General features: G+C 39.5%; 1 protein-coding gene across 2 annotated transcripts in view; it reads left to right on the top strand.

Annotated features, from left to right (window-relative positions):
• The first annotated feature begins 5,226 nt into the window (after positions 1 to 5,226).
• EPM2A (EPM2A glucan phosphatase, laforin) overlaps positions 5,227 to 16,531 on the top strand; it is a 71,560-nt gene continuing 60,255 nt past the window's right edge. For both annotated transcript variants that reach the window (XM_081250965.1, XM_081250964.1), the window contains exon 1: positions 5,227 to 6,372. In XM_081250965.1, coding sequence (XP_081107091.1) covers positions 6,072 to 6,372 — 301 coding nt within the window. In that variant the 5' untranslated portion in view covers positions 5,227 to 6,071. The remainder of the gene's footprint in view (positions 6,373 to 16,531) is intronic.

Genomic DNA, 16,531 nt, shown 5'->3' with positions numbered 1-16,531 from the left:
CTGTTGGCCATCTTCATTTCCTCTTTAGAAAAATGACTGTTCAGTTCTTCTGCCCGTTTTTTTGTTTTTTGTTTTGGTTTTTTTTTGCGGTACGCGGGCCTCTCACTGCTGTGGCCTCTTTCATTGTGGAGCACAGGCTCTGGACGTGCAGGCTCAGCGGCCATGGCTCACGGGCCCAGCCACTCCACGGCATGTGGGATCTTCCTGGACTGGGGCACGAACCAATGTCCCCTGCATCGGCAGGCAGACTCTCAACCACTGCGCCACCAGGGAAGCCCTGTTTGTTTTTTTATGCTTTTGGCATCAGGGCTTTAGCTTGTATATAGCTATGTGGGAACTGGGAGTATTTCCCTCTGGGAGAAGGAAGTAGTGACATATGTCACCCCTGGGCACTCTCAGCCCCCATGGCTTTCTACAGATTTACCCTGTGGCACTAGGCTTACCAAGGAGCAGGTATTTTATGGGAAGAAAGAACCACCCATGGGCTATGTTTCAGCCCCCACTGATCTCTCCAGCCCAGTGCTTCTGTGCAGTATCTGAGCTGCACAACTATATGCTCAGTCCCTGGCTAGGGAGACATTCCTGGGTACAGTTCCTGGCTCTGTCATTTATTAGCTGTATGGCCTGAGGCAAATCAGTTAATGTTTCAGAAACTTTCATCCTTCTTCTGTAAAATGGAGATCATAACTATGTCATGGAAATGTGGAGAGGGTTAAATAAGGTATGTTAGACACCCAGCACAGTGCCTACCTCATGGTAGAGAGGCGCTCAATAAATGAGAAGTTATTATTATTAATATATATTGTTAAGAAAAAGTATTCAAAACTTAGAGGTAAGATGCAAGATTGACTGCATGTCGGGAAGTCTGGAGCAGTGTCCACCAGATGCATTCAGGAATTATTCAGCTTTTTATGAGATCCTTTGTGTCTTGATTTATGTTACTGTTTACCATTGATTAGGGCCCTACTCCCAAAGTTATATATTAAATTTTGTAAATGTTTATCTGTTAAAGATACAAGTGATTTCTGTGTGGTAGAATAGATAAACCCAAAGGTCACATTTTTATTGCCTCATGGGAAATTAATCAATTTTGTGTTTAACCTAGTAAACTTATAGCAGTCTTTCAGTGTCTATATACATTGCATCTTGAATTCTTTTTGAACTATCTTTACCATCCTGCTGGTTCCCTCATTAATTTGCAAGAGATTCATTCTGGAAAATTATATTTGGACAATGTCCATAATGCATGCTTGGACAAGTATATATCTTTTAGAAAGTGGCTCGTTCCATTCTGGAAAATTATATTTGGACAATGTCCATAATGCATGCTTGGACAAGTATATATCTTTTAGAAAGTGGCTCTTTCCATTGATTAAAATACGAGGATGCACCCTCCTTCTAATTTATTTCTGCATTTCCAGGGAGCTCCTGAGGTCCTAGTAGGAACTAGAGATTTGGGGAAGGCCCAAAGCATTTACTCAGATCCTGCTTTATCCTTTCTTTCCTCTTGAAGGCCAGTGGGGTTTCACCTCAGGCTTCTCCTTTATAGTTCTCACCAATGCTTACTTTCCTCTCTGGGATCCTGGTCTTTGTCCAGCTGATGATGTAGTAAAGAAATGTCTTCTAAACAACTTTCTGCCTTCCTTCCTCTCCCAATCTTAGAAATAGGCACCCTAAATGGTTTCATGTTTAAAGTACTTTTATTCTTAATGCAAACACATACAATGATGAGGAAAAATAAGCAAAGGGTAAATTACAGTGTGCTCAAATTCTTTTTTTTTACAACTTTATTGGAGTATAATTGCTTCACAATGGTGTATTAGTTTCTGCTTTATAACAAAGTGAATCAGTTATACATATACATCTGTTCCCATATCCCTTCCCTCTTGCATCTCCCTCCCTCCCACCCTCCCTAGCCCACCCCTCCAGGCGGTCACAATGTGCTCAAATTCTTAAAAAGTACTTTCAGGTTTGCCTCCTGGCCTGCCTCCCCACTAACAATTGCCCACCTCCTCCACTTTAGTCTCCATTCTCCATTTAAGGATAAATGAGTCAGCTCTGCTTCCAGCTAACCTCCTTCCTTTTTCTCAAACTCTTTGAAAGTTCCCTTGGGAGTTTCAGATCGTCCCTTCCAGCCATGACTCTTTTATTCCCAAGGGTTGAGTTATCAGGCCCTCTACCCTCCTTGAGAAAGGTGTTAATGAACCTGCCATTCAAGTTGCCCCAGACCTAGGAGGATCTTTTTACCACTGAAGGATGCTCTAAGCTGGTGTCTCTAACCTCAAGGTCTGGGCACCTGGCTTGGCCCACTACTTTCCCTAGGAAAAGTCAGCTGAGGTCATTGCCTAACAGAACCCAGGCTCAACTGACCTGTTGCATAGAGGTTTCCAACTGAGAAGTGTAGGGAGGTGTGTTTTACAATGCGGATAGTGGGAAGGGATGTGTGAGGGAGGCATGTTTGAGGGGAGGGGCAGAGTCAGTGTCTTTGGAAAAGGCATACATTTCATTGTAATTTTATACTTGGAGCATTTCTAACAATTAACATTTTTGATCGTATAAATTACAGAGAAATATGCATAACAAAACTGGCTGCTGGTGATGCACTAAAAATGCAGTACTTCCCTATGACTGTGTGGGGTGGGAAGTCGAATTACTGGAATCTCCTGGAGATAGAAGATTTTTATATATACCAAAAAGGGACATGGATTTCTTAAATAGTTGAGAAATGTTGTGGGATTTTTGAACAAAGCCTTGGTATAGCTCAAATCCTTCTATTGCTCCAGATCCTCAAAGGGATTTCAAGTAGCCTAACCTACAATTTTCCAAGCCAGAAAAAAGTCAGTTGCAATACGCAAATATCTCTAAGCTGTATTCAAATTCTCCCTGGAATGTTTAGTCTGGTTTTGCTTTTATTATTTTTTTTAAGCTACAAAATTGGAAATAGTATATGTGACACATTTAACTCAGTATGTTCTGACAAGTAATAAACTAATACTTATAATGGTTCCAAAACTACTTGGTTGGAATATGTTTTACATCAGTGAGTGTGTGAATACATACACAATATTATAAGGAAAGACTTATGATAACTCACTGACTAGTGAAAGATTGCTTCAGAAAACATAAATGACCAGAGATCCAAGTAAGAGCTGTCCCTGGGCGGGCTTTGAAAGAATTTGCATTTGAATCGGATCCTGAAACACTAAATTTGAACTTATCACCCATTCTTCCAAGATATATTGTAGTTATATATAAGATAGCACTATAGAAATGAAATTCAATGACAACAAATTAGTTTGGTCTTTTAAAAATTATTATCATAATTATGTTACTCTGTTGGGCTAATTCTTGTTCTAAATTCAGCTTGTCATTATAGCATCAAGAATCTGACCCCAAATGGATTTCATAACTAACCTCTTTTAATAAATATCCCGAGTCATTGAAATGTAAAAGAAATCTTACATGGAGAACTCAACAAGGAAAACGAGTTGGGAGTAACACAGCTTAATAATTGGTACATTTTTTCACCTTGCCTTCTTAAATCTGTGTTACTACTGCCAACAAGATAGGCATATTAAGGCATAAAAATGACCATTTTCTAGAACCTGAGGTCAAATCCACTTTAGATACCAAGATATTTATGTCTTTACAGATCTCATTGATCAGTTTAGACTGCCACTTATGATTCTTCTATTCCATCACTCCTAAGCATGAATTTAGTCACAGGAAATATTTACAGAAAGTTCATTTTTTAATTAAGAACTAATGGAGAATAACTCATTTAAATATGCTGGGATTTAAATGCATTCTGTAAATGATTTACTTATCAGAAATCAAATATTATGTTATATTATATTATGTTATCTTATCTTTAACTATAAGATGAATGGGTGTCTTTTAGCATCTGTCTCGGCCCCTTCCTTGCTGTGGGCTGTTTACTGGACCGTTCTTGCTTGTTTTCTCGCATATAAAAATAGGGATAACAATTGCAGTTATCTCATAGGATTGGTGAGAGAATTAAATGAGATAATATGAATATGAAAACCATGTATCTGGCACATAAAAAGGGCTCAATAACTATTATAACTATCATAGTTAATAAGTTAAAATGATTGACAGTCAAAGTATGATTGAGACTTTAAAATATGTATTTTTATATTTTGGTATTTCTCTCTTTCCAATTGCATTTTCTTGGGGTGCAGTGTAGCCATCACATTTGTACTATATTTAAATCCATGCATGCCATAAAATAAGCTGTTATAAATTTTATTTACGGGCTTAAAAGGGTGCTTCCAACTGTTAAAATTACTCAACTTCTTTACGAGGAGAGAGGAGAAAAGGAAATAATGTCTATTGAAAAAATACATTGTTTTCTTTTTTGTCATTGTTTCATCTACAGAATGGGCAGTATTCCCTTTGGAAGAGCTGATGGGAATAATGCCATTTGGAATGTACACAACACAGCAGCATGGCAGAACACAAGAAAGTTCTGAACTGTCAGCTTCCAGGGTCCTTGCATGGCCAAATGACTCTTATTTTCCTAAAATTACTCTAAGAATATCTTGTAGCAGCAATTTGAATAAACGGACTCACTTGTCACTGTGATTTAATGTCTGCTTTGCTACTGAATCAGCCGTATTTGGCCAGCCCTGCTGTCTTCACATTTTTCTTTGTGTTTATCCTTAAGCTTAGCAACTAACCAAACACTGAGTGGAATATCGATATTTAAAAGTGAAATGTATTAATAGTTTACTAATTGTTCCACAGAGAGACTGAGTTTGTATGGTTTACATTTTTGTACTTCTTTCTGTTCTACTTATGATATTCTGAATGTCTGAAATTTTTTGACTTTCCCCCCACTATTCACAAGCTTTCAAATACTGGTAAAGATGTGTCTTTAGTTCACATCAGATTGCTATGCTAAGTGCTGATGAATAAGTGCTGATGAATATAGAAATGTTAAGACCACGAGAACAGTTTTAATAAAGAATCAAAAAGTAACAGATTATGTAAACAGGACAGGTAGTTTTCCTAAGGCAGCGACCAAAATTAAAGCCCCCCTCCTCCCCGCCCAACCCCTAACAGTTTTCTTTTGATCAAATAACTATAAGCCTGTGTTTCTGGACACAAAATGATGTTTTAAGTTGAAAAAATATTGCTGACTTTTACTGAGAGCAAATTCAAAGCAAAAAGCTTTATTTTATGCCATTTAAAAATTATCAGTCATATATTTACAGTCATAGAATTACCGTTTTGGGGTTTTGTTTTACCTTGGAAAGGCTTGAAAATATTTACTTTAAAACCCATTTTTATACATACTAAAAGTATTATAACACTCTTTCGAAAAAAGAAAGTGATCATGTGTCATTTCAGGCATCAAATTGGTCTAGGCAAGGGAAAAGTATTCAGTGTTTTTGCACGAGCTCTAGGCTCTGAATGGCGCCTCTTCCACTAATCAGAAAAACTTCAGAGCCGGCAGGGTCTTTAAAGATCATTATTGTATACCCTCAGTTTACAGGTAAGAACCTGAGGCCCAAAGAGAGTAAGTGACCTGTTGAAGGTCCGGAGCTCTCTAGACACCGCTGCAGGATCTTTCCCCAACTTCACTATTGTGGAGGCTGCTTTCTATATGCCATTCTCTTCTTCCTACGATCCTCACAAAAATAATTTCGAGGTTTTTGGAAAGATTACTGGAAAATCTCGGAGATTATGAGATATTTTATTTCCTTTCCTAACCCCTTTTCGTTGCTTCCGATGCGTCCCCAGCCGTCCGCGGAGCCGCTGGAAGAGGCAGCGGGCAGGGGCCAGGCTCCTTCTCCGGGAGAGACGGGTGGTGGCCCCAGCTGACCACTTCCCACGGCCAAAGGCCCCAGCCTGGATCATCCTCGGGCTCCTGGGCCGCGTGATGCAGCCCAAAAAAGGTACAGCATCACACGTGTCCCCGCCAGCGTCCGCGCCTCGCGCGTCCAGGCCTCTCGCGCCGCCGCCCAATCGCCGCGGCCGCCTGGCGCTCGGGTCGCGTCCGCCGGTCGCAGGGAGACTGGAGCCCGGGAGCCGCGCCGCCCGCCGCCATGCGGTTCCGCTTCGGAGTGGTGGTGCCGCCCGCGGTGGCTGGGGCCGGGCCGGAGCTGCTGGTCGTGGGGTCTCGGCCTGAGCTGGGGCACTGGGAGCCGCGCGGGGCGGTGCGCCTGAGGCCGGCGGGCACGGCGGCAGGCGCGGGGTCGCTGGCGCTGCAGGAGCCGGGCCTGTGGCTCGGGGAGGTGGAGCTGGCGGCCGAGGAGGTGGCGCAGGACGGGGCGGAGCCGGGCCGCGTGGACACGTTCTGGTACAAGTTCCTAAAACGCGAGCCGGGAGGAGAGCTCTACTGGGAAGGTACTGGGAGCTGCGCCGGCCTGCACCCCGGCCTCGGCCTCGGCCTGGGGCGGGCCCCACAGTCCCCGCTGCGCCTTCCCGGGCGCTTTGCCCGGCTCTCGGGCTTCGCAAGCTGTCTGAACTCCCCGGGCTCCCTGGGCTGACCCTTCTCTGTCCGCCCAGCTGTCGCCCCAGCCGCGCCTGCCGCACCCGACAGGTTCGCTAGATGGAGGCTGGGTTCCCGGCCTCCCGCCCCTTCGGTCTTTGCTCCTCCGACCTCTTTCCCACAAACACGGGACCCGGTTCGGGCCTCGGTCCCCCTCGCCCTCCGCGTCCTCCCTGCGCGGGTCCCCAGGCTGCCAGGTCCCCCGCCGCTCCTGGGTTCGCTCCTTAACTCTGTCTTGACTGTTTTTGTGCCCTCATTTTCTTGCCCTGATTCACTAAAAAATGACCCAACCAGTGAAGCTAGTCTTTTCGCTAATCCTAAACTGCAACGTACTATCTAGTGTATTTTTTTTTCTTCTTTTCGATTTGAGAGTGAACTAATGGAAAAACGTTGAGCATTTCTCGTTTTGATTTTTTTTAAAGCCCTGAATATATGACAGTTTAGATATGCTCTGATTTCTTAAAATATAAAAACAATACATGCTGGCTGTAAAAAATCAAAAACAAAAGCAAAAAATGTACAAAGTAAAAACTTGTGTCCTCCACACACCCTAGGTCCACTGCACACTGACCAATATATGACATATGTATCTATCTCACACACAAATTGGTTAATATATTATTCTTTATCCTGCTTTTTCTTGCTCTGTAAAGGTTGCGGATACCTTTTAGTGCCACTCGTATAAATGTATATTTCATTTTTTAAATGGCAGCGAAATAGTCTGCATCTACCAATGTCATTTAGGCTGTTTTCTGTCTTCCTCTGTTATAAACAGTAATAGCTTAATTGGAAATCCGTGTATAAAGTTATCTTTGAGCATTTGGAAATGTTCCTGTATGGTAGATTCTGAGAAGTGAAACTGTTAGGTCAAAGCGTGGTCATATTTTACATTTCAGTAAGGACTACCAAATTATTCCCTGAAAACTTTATGCCAGTGTAGAATCCTGCCCGCGATGTGTGAATTTAGACAGTCCTTTCTTTAAATGAAATGTGCAAAGTTGGGGATTGGAGTATGTGTGGCTCAGTAGTTGTCTAAAGCGGATGAAATGTCTCTGTGGAAGTTTATATGACAAAAATGGGCCACGTAGCCCATAATGACGTGGAATCAAAGAATCTGCAGAGAGCATGAGTGTTCTGTAATATGTTTATATATACATTTTTTCCTTGTCCCTCTTTTTGTACCCCACTGAGTTTCATGGTCTGGTGACATTTATTGTCCTTTTGTATTACCATGCCAGAACTGAAAGGTACTCTCATCAATTACGCCCTTCTTTACAGGATATTACTATTTTTAATAGTATTATATAATTATTTTTCATAATAAAGTAATATCTGATCATTTTTATAAAAATTAGGATGGTAAAAAAGAAAGATTCTTCCCTTTACCCAGTCTCTCTCCTTTTCTATTTTTAGTTTTTCTGGTATTCCTCCCAAAGTTCTGAATAACTTGCTTATATTGCTATTTCTTAATATATCAACTTGAATTTTTCTGTTTTTAGATTTTCTGAGTTACCATACAAGTTATATATTACATTTAAATTAAAATTAGACAGTATCTATTGACAGCTGCTGTATACCGATTAAATTAACCATCATACTTGTTGTGAAATATGAAGAATTTAGCTCAAGTTCATTATCTCTCTCCTCCCTGCTGGTTTTTATATTATTATTTTATACTGCATATATGTAGTTTATTGTTGACTTTCTATTATATAGAAATTTCTGTATTATGCTTCTGTTACATAGAAAGTTACTCCTGTATAAAAGGATAAGAAAAATAACTCACCTACACATTCCTCCCCTTCTCCTTACTTTGGTTAATCATCATTTCTACATTAAGTTCTATTAATATATAATTTGTATTCTGTTTTATAATTGTTGCTGTGCCTTCTTGTTTTAGGTGGATAGGTTGATTCTAAGAATTGTAAGTTAACAAAGAACATCACGAGGAGCAGCATAGCCTATTTTGTTTGTTTGTTTGTTTGTTTGTTTGTTTTCAGTACGCGGGCCTCTCACTGCTGCGGCCTCTCCTGTTGCGGAGCACAGGCTCCGGACGGACGCGCAGGCTCAGCGGCCACGGCTCACGGGCCCAGCCGCTCCGCGGCATGTGGGATCTTCCCGAACCGGGGCACGAACCCGTCCCCTGCATCGGCAGGCGGACTCTCGACCACTGCGCCACCAGGGAAGCCCGCATAGCCCATTTTTAAGAGCAACAATTCTAGAGCCAGAATGGCTTCACCAGCCAGTGTGTGACCTTGGGCAAGTCACTTTACTGTGCTGTTGTTGAAAGGACTAAACTGGCTAATAAATCTAAAGAGCTTAGAATAAGACATATATTAAGTGTTAAATAAGTGTTTGTTATTGTTATTTTTACTATTATAGTTAGGAAATAATTAGTGTGGAACTAAGTAGTTCAGTTGCACTCAAACTAAAAGTTTGGAAATATAATTCTGTGACATGAAACCTGTGTACCAGGAGGAAAAGCTCTCTTCTCTTACACTGTAAATCATGCTCAGATTTTTATTTAAAGTGATACCAGAGTTCATTTTACTTTATATTTGGGTGGCCATGTTCTACACCTTGTTTCAAACTTTCTAGTTACTTTTTAAAAACAGAAACAGCACGTTGATCCTCACAATTTCCTAGCTTAAATGCAATATTGGATGAATGCAAATTCCTCACTTTTTGAAAACATTCTTTTCCTTGAAGAATTGGGATTTTTGTTCCAATTTTCACTAATATATAGCTTTCTGAGCACAGCTATCTGGGACTTTTATTTTTGTTGTTTTTAATTGAACTCCAATGTTTGTGGCATTGTTAAGGATTCCAAATCTTCCACTTTCTTGAATGTCTTAATCATTTCATTGGATTGTATCCTCAAATAAATTTTTTTGGTATTTTTTTATACTTTTTTTTTTCACACACACACCCTGTATTTTATTTTTACAAGAGATAAATAAACTGACATCAAGCATTGTAAATGGGTGACCACAACAAAAGCAACAATGATTGCAATTACCAAACACGAAACACACTCATACTATGTCATAATATTGACATTCAGTCCAGTAATCCTCCACTGTAACAGCTCCTTTACTTTGCAGTGAAAATTGATTTGTATATCTTTTGCCTCTGAGTCTTTGTGGGATTTTTTTTTTAATTCAAACAGAAAGTCACAAAAACTATAATCATCCTCATCAGTTCACTCAGTCCCATGTAATTAATTTTTTTTCATCTTGATCTTTTGTTAGCACTTTTATAAATTCATCAGGTTTCCATTAGAGTTCTGAAAATGCTTATTCATTCAGTTCAGCAGTATAGTCAGTTACCAGAAACCTGTACTTGTCAGAGTCTTTCCATGAATTCCTTGAAGATGAAACACTATTACAGGAATATATTTGCAAAAGCATCAGAGTACACCCAGAACTGTCTGCAAATTAAGGAAGACTTAAAAATGACCAAAGTTAAAGATTTGTTGAAAGTTCATAATAGTGCAATTGACAAGGAAATTTAGTTATTTCTGAGACATATATTTTAAAGTAATAACTAGAATAATGACATAACATTATACCAGAACATGTAAGGTTTTTAGAAATTTCATGTAATGTCTGAAACATTTATATTAACATATTTCCATACAAATAAGCCAAAGAAAGTTTAGTATTAGTTGTTCTTTTTTATTGTTTTTTTATACTGCAGGTTCTCATTAGTCATCAGTTTTATACACATCAGTGTATACATGTCAATCCCAATCGCCCAATTCAGCACACCACCATCCCCACCCCACCGCGGTTTTCCCCCCTTGGCGTCCATATGTTTGTTCTCTACATCTGTGTCTCAACTTCTGCCCTGCAAACCAGTTCATGTGTACCATTTTTCTAGGTTCCACATACATGCGTTAATATATGATATTTGTTTTTCTCTTTCTGACTTACTTCACTCTGTATGACAGTCTCTAGATCCATCCACGTCTCAACAAATGACTCAATTTCATTCCTTTTTATGGCTGAGTAATATTCTATTGTATATATGTACCACAACTTCTTTATCCATTCCTCTGTCGATGGAAACGTAGGTTGCTTCCTTGTCCTGGATATTGTAAATAGAGCTGCAGCGAACATTGTGGTACATGACTCTTTCTGAAGAGTTTTCTCCGTGTATATGCCCAGTAGTGGGATTGCTGGCTAGCATGGTAATTCTATTCTTAGTTTTTTAAGGAACCTCCATACTGTTCTCCATAGTGGCTGTATCAATTTACCTTGCCACCAGCAGTGCAAGAAGGTTCCCTTTTCTCGACACCCTCTCCAGCATTTATTGTTTGTAGACTTTTTGATGATGGCCATTCTGACTGGTGTAAGGTGATACCTCATTGTAGTTTTGATTTGCATTTCTCTAATGATTAGTGTGTTGAGTATCCTTTCATCTGTTTATTAGCAATCTGTATATCTTCTTTGGAGAAATGTCTATTTAGGTCTTCTGCCCATTTTTGGATTGGGTTGTTTGTTTTTTTGATATGGAGCTGCATGAGCTGCTTGTAAACTTTGTAAACTTTGTCATTACTTCATTTGCAAATATTTTCTCCCATTCTGAGGGTTGTCTTTTCATCTTGTTTATGTTTTCCTTTGCAAAAGCTTTTAAGTTTCATTAGGTCCCATTTGTTTATTTTTGTTTTTATTTCCATTTCTCTAGGAGGTGGGTCAAAAAGCATCTTGCTGTGAGTTATGTCATAGAGTGTTCTGCCTATGTTTTCCTCTAAGAGTTTTATATAGTGTCTGGCCTTACATTTAGTCTTTAATCCATTTTGAGTTTATTTTTGTGTATGGTATTAGGGAGTGTTCTAATTTCATTCTTTTACATGTAGCTGTCCAGTTTTCCCAGAACCATTTATTGAAGAGGTTGTCTTTTCTGCATTGTATATTCTTGCCTCCTTTATCAAAAATAAGGTGACCATATGTGCATGGCTTTATCTCTGGGCTTTCTATCCTGTTCCATTGATCTATTTTTCTGTTTTTGTGCGAGTACCATACTGTCTTGATTACTGTAGCTTTGTAGTATTGTCCAAAGTCCAGGAGCCTGATTCCTCCAGCTCCGTTTTTCTTTCTCAAGATTGCTTTGGTCTTTTGGGGTCTTTTGTGTTTCCATACAAATTGTGAAATTTTTTGTTCTAGTTCTGTGAAAAATGCCATTGGTGGTTTGATAGGGATTGCATTGAATCTATAGATTGCTTTGGGTAGGATAGTCATTTTCACAATGTTGATTCTTCCAATCCAAGAACATGGTATATCTCTCCATCTATTTGTATCATCTTTAATTTCTTTCAGCAGTGTCCTATAGTTTTCTGCATACAAGTCTTTTGTCTCCTTATGTAGGTTTATTCCTAGGTATTTTATTCTTTTTGTTGCAGTGGTAAATGGGAGTGTTTTCTTAATTTCTCTTTCAGATTTTTCATCATTACTGTATAGTAATGCAAGAGATTTCTGTGCATTAATTTTGTATCCTGCTACTTTACCAGATTCATTGATTAGCTCTAATAGTTTTCTGGTAGAGCCTTTAGGATTCTCTATGTATAGTATCATGTCATCTGCAAACAGTAACAGCTTTAGTTCTTCTTTTCCGATTTGGATTCCTTTTATTTCTTTTTCTTCTCTGACTGCTGTGGCTAAGACTTCCGAAACTATGTTGAATAATAGTAGTATAGTGGAAAACCTTGTCTTGTTCCTAATCTTAGAGGAAATGGTTTCAGTTTTTTACCATTGACAACAATGTTGACTGTGGGTTTGTCATATGTGGCCTTTATTATGTTGAGGGAAATTCGCTTTATGCCTACTCCCTGGAGGCTTTTTATCATAAATGGGTGTTGAATTTTGTCAAAAGCTTTTTCTGCATCTATTGAGATGATTATATGGTTTTTCTCCTCCGATTTGTTAATATGGTTTATCACATTGATTGATTTGCATATATTGAAGAATCCTTGCATTCCTGGGATAAACACCACTTCATCATGGTGTATGATCCTTTTAATGTGCTGTTGGATTCTGTTAGTTAGTATTTGGTTGAGGATTTTTGCATCTATGCTCATTAGTGATATTGTCCTATAGTTTTCTTTGTTTGTGACATCTTTGTCTGGTTTTGGTATCAGGGTGATGGTGGCCTTGTAGAATGAGTTTGGGAGTGTTCCTCCATCTGCTATATTTTGGAAGAGTTTGAGAAGGATAGGTGTTAGCTCTTCTCTAAATGTTGATAGAATTCGCCTGTGAAGCCATCTGTCCTGGGCTTTTGTTTGTTGGAAGATTTTTAATCACAGTCTCAATTTCAGTACTTGTGATTGGTCTGTTTATATTTTCTGTTTCTTCCTGGTTCAGTCTTGGAAGGTTGTCCTTTTCTAAGAATGTGTCCATTTCTTCCAGGTTGTCCATTTTATTGGCATAGAGTTTCTTATAGTAATCTCTCATGATCCTTTGTATTTCTGCTATGTCAGTTGTTATTTCTCCTTTTTCATTTCTAATTTTATTGATTTGAGTCTTCTCCCTTTTTTCTTGATGAGTCTGGCTAATGGTTTATCAATTTTGTTTATCTTCTCAAAGAACCAGCTTCTAATTTTATTGATCTTTGCTATTGTTTCCTTCATTTCTTTTTCATTTATTTCTGCTCTGATCTTTATGACTTCTTTCCTTCTGCTAACTTGGGGTTTTATTGTTCTTCTTCCTCTAATTGCTTTAGGTGTAAGTTTAGGTTATTTATTTGAGATATTTCTTGTTTCTTGAGGTAGGATTGTATTGCTATAAACTTCCCTCTTAGAACTGCTTTTGCTGCATCTCATAGGTTTTGGGTCATCGTGTTTTTGTTGTCATTTGTTTCTAGGTATTTTTTGATTTCCTCTTTGATTTCTTAAGTGATCTCTTGGGTATTTAGTAGTGTATTGTTTAGCCTCCATGTGTTTGTATTTTTTACAGATTTTTTCCTGTAATTGATATCTAGTCTCACAGTGTTGTGGTTGGAAAAGATACTTGATGCGATTTCAATTTTCTTAAATTTACCAAGCTTGATTTGTGACCCAAGATATGATGTATCCTGGGGAGTGTTCCATGAGCACTTAAGAAGAAACTGTATTCTATTGTTGTTGGATGGAATGTCCTATAAATATCAATTAAGTCCATCTTGTTTAATGTATCATTTAAAGCTTGTGTTTCCTTATTTATTTTCATTTTGGATTATCTGTCCATTGGTGAAAGTGGGGTGTTAAAGTCCCCTACTCTGATTGTGTTACTGTCAATTTCCCCTTTTATGCCTGTTAGCATTTGCCTTATGTATTGAGGTGCTCCTATGTTGGCTGCATAAATATTTACAATTGTTATATCTTCTTTTAGGATTGATCTCTTGATCCTTATGTAGTCTCCTTCTTTCTCTCTTGTAATAGTCTTGATTTCAAAGTCTATTTTATCTGATGTGAGAATTGCTACTCCAGCTTTCTTTTGATTTCCATTTTTGTGGAATATCTTTTTCTATCCCCTCACTTTCAGTCTGTATGTGTCCCTAGGTGTGAAGTGGGTCTCTTGTAGACAGCATATATATGGGTCTTGGTTTTGTATCCATTCAGCCAGTCTATGTCTTTTGGTGGGAACATTTAATCCATTTACATTTAAGGTAATTATCGATATGTATGTTCCTATTACCATTTTCTTAATTGTTTTCGGTTTGTTATTGTAGGTCTTTTCCTTCTCTTGTGTTTCCTGCCTAGAGAAGTTCCTTTAGCATTTGTTGTAAAGCTGGTTTGGTGGTGCTGAATTCTCTAAGCTTTTGCTTGTCTGTAAAGATTTTAATTTCTCCATCAAATCTGAATGAGATCCTTGCTGGGTAGAGTAATCTTGGTTGTAGGTCTTTCCCTTTCTTCGCTTTAAATATGTCCTGCCACTCCCTTCTGGCTTGCAGAGTTTCTGCTGAAAGATCAGCTGTTAATTTCATGGGGATTACCTTGTATGTTCTTTGTCGTTTTTCTCTTGCTGCTTTTAATATTTTTTCTTTGTATTTAATTTTTCATAGGTTGATTAATATGTGTCTTGGCATGTTTCTCCTTGGATTTATCCTGTATGGAACTCTCTGTGCTTCCTGGACTTGATCAACTATTTCCTTTTCTATATTAAGGAAATTTTCTACTATAATCTCTTCAAATATTTTCTCAGTCCCTTTCTTTTTCTGTTCTTATTCTGGGACCCCTATAATTCGAATGTTGGTGCATTTAATGTTGTCCCAGAGGTCTGTGAGGCTGTCCTCAATTCTTTTCATTCCTTTTTCTTTATTCTGTTCTGCAATAGTTATTTCCACTATTTTATGTTCCAGGTCACTTATCTATTCTTCTGCCTCCGTTATTCTGCTATTGATTCCTTCTAGAGAACTTTAAATTTCATTTATTGTGTTATTCATCATTGCTTGCTCTTTAGTTCTTTTAGGTCGTTGTTAAACGTTTCTTGTATTTTCTACATTCTATTTCCAAGATTTTGGATATTTTTATTATCATTACTCTGAATTCTTTTTCAGGTATACTGCCTATTTCCTCTTCATTTGTTTGGTCTGGTGCATTTTTACCTTGCTCCTTCATCTGCTGTGTGTTTCTCTGTCTTCTCATTTTGCTTCACTTACTGTATTTGGGGTCTCCTCTTTGAAGGCTGCAGGGTCTCAGTTCCCGTTGTTTTTGGTGTCTGCCGCCGGTGGCTAAGGTTGGTTCAGTAGTTTGTGTAGGCTTCCTGGTGGAGGGGACTGGTGCCTGTGTTCTGGTGGATGAAGCTGGATCTTGTCTTTCTGGTGGGCAGGACCATGTCCAGTTGTGTTTTGGGGTGCCTGTGACCTTATTATGATTTTAGGCAGCCTCTCTGCTAATGAGTGGGGTTGTGTTCCTGTCTTGCTAGTTGTTTGGCCTAGGGTGTCCAGCACTCTAGCTTGCTGGTTGTTGAGTGGAGCTGGGTCTTAGTGTTGAGATGGAGATGTCTGGGAGATCTTTTGCCATTTGATATTACGTGGAGCCTGGAGGTCTCTGGTGGACCAGTGTCCTGTACTCAGCTTTCCCACCTCATAGACACAGGCCTGACACCCAGCCAGAACACCAAGACCCTGTCAGCCACATGGCTCTAAAGAAAAGGGAGAAAAAAAGAAAGAAAGGAAGAAAAAAATAAAATAATATAAAATAAGGTTATTAAAATAAATACTAAAAATTTAACAATTAAAAAGTAATATAAGTGAAAGAAAGGAAGAAGAGAGCAACCAAACTAAAAAACAAATCCACCAATTATAACAAGTGCTAAAAACTGTACTAAAAGAAGAAGAAGAAAAAAAAACCAAAACGGACAGACAGTACCCTAGGACAAATGAAATGGTGAAAGCAAAGTTATACAGACAAAATCACACAAAGAAGCGTACACATACACACTCTCAAAAAGGGAAAATGGTAAAAAATATATATATCGTTGCTCCCAAAGTCCACCTCCTCAATTTGGGATGATTTGTTTTCTAGTCAGGTATTCCACAGATGCAGGGTACATCAAGTTGATTGGGGAGATTTAATCCGCTGCTCCCGAGGCTGCTGGGAGAGATTTGCCTTTCTCTTTTTTATTCTCACAGCTCCTGGGTCTCAGCTTTGGATTTGGCCCCGCCTCTGCGTGTAGGTCGCCTGAGGGCGTCTGTTCTTCGCTCAGACAGGACGGGGTTAAAGGAGCAGCTGCTTCGGGGGCTCTGGCTCACTCAGGCCGGGGGGAGGGAGGGGTATAGATGCAGGGCGAGCCTGAGGCGGCAGAGGCTGACGTGACGTTGCACCAGCCTCAGGTGCCGTGCGTTCTCCCGTGGAAGTTGTCCCTGGATCACGGGACCCTGGCAGTGGCGGGCTGCACAAGCTCCCGGGAGGGGAGGTGTGGAGAGTGACCTGTGCTTGCACACAGGCTTCTTGGTGGCGGCAGCAGCAGCCTTAGTGTCTCATGCCCGTCTCTGGGGTCCGCGCTGTTAGCCGCGGCTCGCGCCCGTCTCTGG

This window comes from Mesoplodon bidens (assembly GCF_964165515.1).
Source record: "Mesoplodon bidens genome assembly, chromosome: 12".
NCBI classification, from domain to species: domain Eukaryota; kingdom Metazoa; phylum Chordata; class Mammalia; order Artiodactyla; family Ziphiidae; genus Mesoplodon; species Mesoplodon bidens.
The sequence above is the reverse complement of the archived record's forward strand: the minus strand, read 5'-3'. Positions and strand labels throughout refer to the sequence as shown.